The sequence below is a fragment of the Mastomys coucha genome, unplaced genomic scaffold (assembly GCF_008632895.1).
Source record: "Mastomys coucha isolate ucsf_1 unplaced genomic scaffold, UCSF_Mcou_1 pScaffold15, whole genome shotgun sequence".
Lineage (NCBI taxonomy): Eukaryota > Metazoa > Chordata > Mammalia > Rodentia > Muridae > Mastomys > Mastomys coucha.
In genome coordinates, this window is record NW_022196897.1 from 21,235,066 (window position 1) to 21,242,870 (window position 7,805).

Below are 7,805 nucleotides of genomic sequence, written 5' to 3' on the forward strand. Positions count from 1 at the left end.
TTCCTGTTACCCTCGTCTCTCTGGCACAGCGGACTGAGGAAAGGTGGGTCTGACTCCTGGGAGATCTGGCTGTAGAGAAGGGGCACTGTGGGGAGAGGAGGGCACCTGGGCAAGCTTGGCATCTTGCCAAATCTGGTGCTTGTGATGACTTGTTTAATGGTGCCAGGCTTGCTGGACACTCAGCCACTTGCCTCTGTCCCGACTGCAGCTGGTGACAGAACAACACAGACTTTTGGGAAGCTCTCGTCTGTAGCCAGCATCCTTTAATGATGCCCTGGAGGAGCAGAGGACAGAAAGAAAGCCCCAGAACACCAGGCAGAGCAGCACTGAATGCTGCCAACACACTGTCTGTCTTCACTGCACATGAAACTCCCTTTTCAGGTCATGATGGTTAACATCCTCAACTTGACAGGATCTACAGTCACCAGATGACAAGCCACTGGGCAAGTCTCTCAGGGCATTTTTAAAGTTGTTAACTGAAGTTGTCTCCTTAACGTGGCCAGCAGCAGCAGCCCACGGCTCAGATCCAGCACTGAACAAGAAGGAGAAAGAGAGCTAAACATGACTGCTCACCACTCTATTCTTGACTGTAGATGCCAAGAGGCCAGCTGCCTCACATTCCATGCTGCCATGCCTGGCTACCACTGGCAAACCATGAACCAAAATAAGCCTCCCTCCCATCCTTGAGTTGCATTAGTCAGATGGTCACAGCAGTGAGAACTAACACAAACTCTCCTTTCATACCAGCCTCACCAATGAGATACAATCCCTTTCCCACTCCTCTATGTTTAAGGCTCCTCCTGGTGCAAGTTCCTCCTAGGGTTGGCTGGGATCTGGACACCAGTCCCAAAGGCTTGGTACAGGTGCAGTCACTCTGCTGTGTCCTTCAGGGTGCTGCTCCTGAATAGGCTTAGTTGAGTAATCCTGCAGTGAAGACCTCCCATCCACAATACACAGAGCCAACTCAGACTAAGCAGCAGCAATGACCACCAACTACTGACACTGACCAAGTTACTGTGTACCTGCTGTAAGTTAAAAACAAAACAAAACAAAACAAGATCACATCCCCCACATCACACACAAGGAAACTGTAACATAATGAGAGTAAGCAGTGGTCCGGCATCTTAGCTGGGATGAGAGCAGCCACACCTATCCCAGTTCTGACAGACGGTATATACAGTTAGTAAGCAGTAGCTCAACTCTGATAGGGCCATGGGCTGAGCACAGCCTAGACCATGTCCATTTCCAGCTTAGTTTGAGAACAGAGATCTGCCATGCTGCGGCTTGGTGCCTCTGAGGAACTGCGGGAGCCTCAGTTCTGTGAGCTGGGATGTGAGTGTGACAGACTTGGTAGGGAATACTGTGGACACAAAATACTATGCTGAAACATGCCAGGTTAAGCAGGCTGCAGCCACTAGGACCCCTCAAATGGACCCCCTCATGGTGTAGCATTGCCTGAGCTCTGGCAGGCAGGAATCCAACCAGAGCCTGCTACCCAATTTTTCTGGGTGGCAACAGCATCCTAGCTATAAGCAGAATGCCACAAAATTACATGTATGTTAAGCTGCCAACTCTTTATAAAACTAGTCACTTATTAAGAGTTAGCACGAACCAGCACAATCATGTCCCATGCTTGTGACCTCCACATTCCTTACACTCTGCCATTCCTTTTGAGTCCGGGGGTGAGGCCTTGTGGTACCCTCATAGAGAAGAGTATGAGTCATAGTGCTACATTCTAGTCCCAGCAGTGGGAACATTGAATTCAAATCTCTCAATGGCTGAGCTCACCAGGTACAACTCCTCTTTGGGAAAAGTGACCACTGAGCACCCAGAAGGCTCTGCTCCTGAGATGCCCTGGCCTGAGCCAGTCAGAAAACACGAGCCAAGATGCTCCTCTCCCTGGGTATTGGCCCTTCTCCATTCCATAATCGGGACAACTCCAGGCACCAGGATCACACCAGAGCCTCTCAGAGTACAGACCTCCAGAACCAGTAGCCTGTGACCACCTTCTTCTGAAGGCCTTGGAGGCAAAGAAAAGAAGGAAGGCCCATTGAGATGTGTGAAAGGGAGGAGGGAGAGATGACCAGAAGAAAGGAAATACTACAAACAGAATCACAAAGTGGGAAACTTGAACCAGTAGTCTGCTGGTTAGCGGTTAGTGGCTAGCGGCAGTAAAGGCGTTGCTATTTTAAAGCACCCACCCCACCTCCATCCTGTGTGCGTGCACAGACATGTGTGTTAGGACAATACAGGAAAAGTAACTAAAACTGCTATTGTTAAATAAAATACAAGGAAAATCAAGATCATTAAGGAACATCAGGATAAGGGCAGATAAGAACTGGGAAGACCTTGTCAGCCTCTAAGACAAGACACCAGCATGTAAGGAATGTGCTCCCTCGCTCATCAGCTCGGCCCTGCGGAGATTATACCCCCACTCCTCACTCACAGACCGGGAATGGAACATGCCATCGTGTTCCAGGGTGGGTGGGGGGTCCTTTGGCTTAGTGCAGGTTATCTGCAGCGTCTTCACTGGGGACTGAGACTGAGCCATGAGCAGCAGCTGGTACACTGTGGTGAGTGGAAATGTCAAGAGGCCTAGAGGAAGCTAGTAGAAGTTTGCCAAGCCTCTTGCCACTTCAGCTCAGCATCCACACAGCTGCTCGTGTTCATTCTTACAAGCAAAGCTCACCTACACCAAGGCCTGAGAGAGGCCCTGAGGGAACAGCTACACTAGCTATGAAATTGAAGCTTTTCTCTTAGAAAATAGCTCTACCCAGGCTCCATCCACCAAAAAGGACTAAAAGCAACGGCACTCCAGCATTACCCTCTTCCATGCAGATTGGCATCTTAACACCATCTCAACAAGAGACTCACAGCCCCGAGGAGGCCTGATGCAGGCCTCAGCAACAAAGCTGACAGAACTCTAAGCACCTTACTGGGCCAAAAAGCATGAAGCAGTCAACACCAGCGGAGTCATGTTAAAAGGTTTCAGGGCCAATGTTGACATCACCTGTCAGCCAAGGACAGGACAGCTTACATAGCAAAGGAATGTGAGCAAAACTGACAGAAACACTTGGGAAGTATAAACACCACAAACTCACCACCAAGGATTGCTTACTAAGAACAGACAGAACACACACAAACCATCATCACTGTCACATGCACATACATACATACACATACACAGGTACATACATACACACATTCATACACACACATATACATACATTCATACACACATGCACACATACACACATGCACACATACACATACATACATAAATACACACATCCACACATACATACATACATACATACATGCACACACACATACATACATAGGAACATACATATGCACATTCATACACACATATACAAACATACATACATACATACATACATACTTACACACATGCACGTGTATATACATACACACAATACATACAGTGACGCTAGCTGCAAGGGTATAAACACAGTTCCCATCACTTTTTCACTGGACAATTAGCTCCTACAGTCACATCACTGTCTTCTTTCAGTGACAGACAGGAGGAAAGAACTCCACTGTAAGTGGAGCTGTCCCATGGGGAGCTGAGAGTTAAATGACATTGTCATTTGATCACTGAGCACAATGCCCAGCATATACTACAGACCCTAAAGCTTTGATGGTTAAGCCTTCCAGGACCCAGCCTCTGTACCTCTTCATGCATTTCCCATGTTTACATGTGATGCTCATCATCCCCATTTTATGAATGAGGAAACATAAACTAGGAGAGGTGGAATACTTACCAAAGTCCCAATGACTAGAATCTTAAAATCACAGACTCTGACAGGCAGCACCAAGATGTCCCAGTAATTCCCACTTCCCAGTGCTCAACCTTGTGTATCTGCCTCACTGAATAGGGCTGGTCTGTGACGCTAGGAGAATACTGTGGGAAGGGCAGGCATGGACTCCAAGGCCAGGCCACAGTCATTATGGCCTCTACCCTGCTTCTTTAGATAGCCTCTAGAGACCACACCACTAGAACACTAACATACCATGAGGGCCTTTGAGTAGCCTTATGGAAGGTTCTATATGACATCAACCAGGACTAACTTAGCAGATGTCAGGCGCGAGAACTGATGTGGCACATCACAGCACTCCCTTTCTTTAGTAATAAAAGGAAGTGAGGGACAGCAGGTATATCGGAAGGCAGTTGAAAGAAGCCAGTGCAGCCCCCACCCAAGATGCCTGTCCCAGAATCCACACTCCCTTCACACCACCCAACAGCTGGCCACATTAGCACATCTGCAAGCCTGCACACAGGTAAATGGGCCACTGAGCATCAGATGTGGAGGGCAGGGACACAGAGGCAAGGGCTGAGTAGGTGGGGCTCTGAGCAGCACTCACTACTGGGAATTACCTTCTTAGCAACACCAGAAACTCAAAGACAAACACAGCTGAGTACTGCATGGGGCTTCAGGTCTCTCCTATCTCCCCACTTCCATCAAAGTCTCCATGGCACATCTGTGTTGCATATAAATCCCACTACCTGGAATACTGTTCCAGAAGCACCTCTGGATGCCATCCAAAAATGTCTGATCTCTCCATAGTGGCAGCTAGACGGAAACCCTGAAGAAATCCAATGTCAAGAATCATGGCCCAGCTGAGCCTCCTTAGGCCGTGTTTCTCAACTCCACACTCCTAAGTACAATGTCAGCAGACTGCATGATAACTCCCTAATGCTGGAAGGAAGGTGTGGAGAAAGCAGAGATCTGGGGCCACTGGCACAATGGCCAACAAGGAAAAAGAGCTGATATCTCCTCCCAAGGAAAGCCCAGAGCCCAGTCAGCACTATTGCCCTACTGTGGAAGGTTCAACAACTACTTCCTGGACATGGGCTCTCTGAAACCATATCCACATCTATACCAGCAAAAGCAGAAGCCATATGCTCTGCAGTAGTAAGCAGGTAGATGGGACTGAGTCAAGTCCTGGCTGCATGGACTGCAGCCACAATTATTTATCTATGTGGGGGTGAACTCAAAGAGTCACCAAGGTCAATAATCTTGAATGGCCTTGGGGTTTCACAAAGCCACTGCCATTGGTTTTAGAACATGCTGCTGGGCTTCTGAGCTTTGGCTATAGACCACTCACTCTAAGGCATGTAACTGGAGCCTCCAGCAGAGTCCAGGATGTGGACTTTGCTTATTCGTTTTCATTCTGCACACAGCCAGGCCTGGTCCACAGAGCTGCTCACCCACTGGCAGGCCAGCCCACTCACCTCTCACATACTAGCCTTTGCTTCCCGGAAGTCTGCCCTACATCATACAACTGCCTTATTCATGTCCTTCCACTCTGGGGAGGTCCTACACTACACTGCAGGCATCCCAAAAGGAAAAGTTTAGTTTTCAGTCTGCTAACAATAACAATAGCAGCAAAGAAGTGGGGCAGCTCCCAGGTCCTTCCAACTATGGTTTGACAATGAGAAATGGCCTCCATTTTGGGGTAACTTGCCATAGGCCTAGGCAGTTCAAGCCTGGGTTGCTCTAAATAATTCACAGCAGTTGGCTCTGGCTCTTCACTCTCTGACAGTCACCTTAGTACCAACTAGGTTCCAGGCCCAAACCAGAGGTGCAGATTCATCAAGTCCAGGGGTGCTAGTCTGGGAACCCCATGCTCTGACAGCTGTCCTGGTGACTCTGAGACTTATACCTCCAAGATAAAATTTTAAAGGAAAACACATGCACTTTAATGTCTGGGCACAACATCTTATGTCACCTGGTAAGGCTCCCTCCATGCTACAGTACCCTAGAGAAGGGTTCCGAATGGCCCTCGTTGATGAGTCTTTGGAGTGGTAGACACCCTTCGGACCTGATTTGCCTCCCAGTCACACCTGGACAGTGAGGGCCACCTGACAGACTGAGTCATCACTATTGACATTCAGGTTGCAGAACAAAGCCGCAGACATGTAAGGGGCTCCATATCAAAACTTTGAGAATATAATCAGAACTAGCCTCAGTGCCAGGAATGGTAGCACACACCTGAAATCCTGGCACTCAGGAGGCGAAAGCAGGGTGATCAGGGGTTCAAGATCATCTGTGGCTACATAGAAAGTTCAAGGGTAGCCTGAAATATGTTGAGACCATAAGACCACATCTCAAAAAACTGAGGGGAAAAAAAGACAGAGATCTAGAGAGAAACTCAGCTGAGAATGAAGGCAACCATCATATGACTGCAGGCAGCAAAGTCTGGAGGCAGAGAATTGTTAACTAGAAACAGTGAGCTGTTCCACATCAGGATAAGACAGGGAAAGGCAGCATCACCATAAAAATAGCATGCACAGCTAATCCCCAGCATGTGAGGCCCAACTAACATAGCCACCGTTACTGCACAGCAGCCAGCTGCATGGATTCTTCCTGGGTTGGAAGGCTGGGCTTGTGGTTGGCCTAGGCACTTTGGCATTGAAAGCCACAGTCACTGTAAAGATAGGTGTGCTCTGTCCACACTGCTGCTGAGGCAGGCCCCTCCAGGCTGTCTCCCTACTTACAGCTCACCCAAAGTCAGGTACATCAACAGTGCCTGCTTGTCCTGACCCCTTGGCCAGGGAGGGCAGCACACTGGCCACTTGACTATACTGCGCTAGAGAAAGAACTATGTTGTCAGTGTGGGAAGCTGTAAATGTGGATCCTTCGGGGAGGTCACATGAGGCCACACATGCAGACAGGAGAGGGAGGAAGATGGGAAGTAGAAGCTAATGGTAGGAACACTCACACCCAGTAGCTTTCCCTGTATGCAGATACTGTGGGAAGGTTCTTGTCTCCATTTGGCTTTCTGAAATGGGTTTGTGTTACTTGCTAGCAAAGAAAAGGAACTCTAGGTAAAACTTCTTCAACTAGAGGATGTCATTTATCCTCTTCATTTCTAAAGTCCCAAACTGATTCTTTCCCTTTGTCACTTCTAAAAATGCACATATGCTTTTAATATAAACATGTGAGGTTTGCTGTGGCAACCAGTTTCAAAAACAGAAGGAAGGCAGCCACCAGGATGTGACATCAGCACAGAGAAAGCTCCAGACCAAACAGCCCTCCTGTGCCTGGAGGCAGGTTGCACAGCACAGATTGGGGCAGCAGCAGCTTTGCCCTGCCAGACTGGGCCAGATGGGGCTTTCTCAGTAGAACCCAAATCCCAACTCAAAATGGGCACATGTATCTGTGAGGCTTCAACAGATTACCCTCCTCAGCCCTACCCCCAGTCCCAGTGGGATTACATAATAGTACAGACCTCAGGCTGGATGGCTTTGAACACGGGGATGTCCATCAATGTGATCTGACTCTACAAGAGAATAGGAATACAGGGTTAGAGGCTTTTAAACTGATAATTGAAAAACAGAAGTCTTAAGTATTCATGGGGTACCATATGATGGCTGAACAATCATGTACAATGGGTGACATTTAAATCAGCTTAGATATATCTGTCTTCTTGGATATATCATCATTTCTTCATGATAAAATATGCAAACTCCTCTGAGCTCTCTGCAGTACAGAGCTCACCCTCTGCATAACTCAGGCTGGGACTTCTTTCTCCACAGATCAGTCCCTCTCTACCCTATCCCTCTTCCCAGACTCCCTCACTTCAGTTTCCATATATGCAACATACAAGAGAGACCATGTGGCACATATCTTTCTAAGACTGGCTTGCTTCACCTAACAGAATACTCTCTGGTTCCACCTGTGTTGTCTCAACTGACAAGATTTCATTCCTTTTTTGTTTTGTTTTGTTTTTGTTTTTCGAGACAGGGTTTTTCTGTATAGCCCTGGCTGTCCTGGAAC

The 7,805-nt window shown here is 48.0% G+C and overlaps 1 protein-coding gene across 11 annotated transcripts in view; it reads right to left on the reverse strand.

Moving 5' to 3' along the window:
• Positions 1 to 7,805, reverse strand: part of Ralgps1 (Ral GEF with PH domain and SH3 binding motif 1) — a 244,145-nt gene that overhangs the window by 186,806 nt on the left and 49,534 nt on the right. For all 11 annotated transcript variants that reach the window (XM_031369895.1, XM_031369902.1, XM_031369903.1 and 8 more), the window contains one exon: positions 7,258 to 7,308. In XM_031369895.1, coding sequence (XP_031225755.1) covers positions 7,258 to 7,308 — 51 coding nt within the window. The remainder of the gene's footprint in view (positions 1 to 7,257; positions 7,309 to 7,805) is intronic.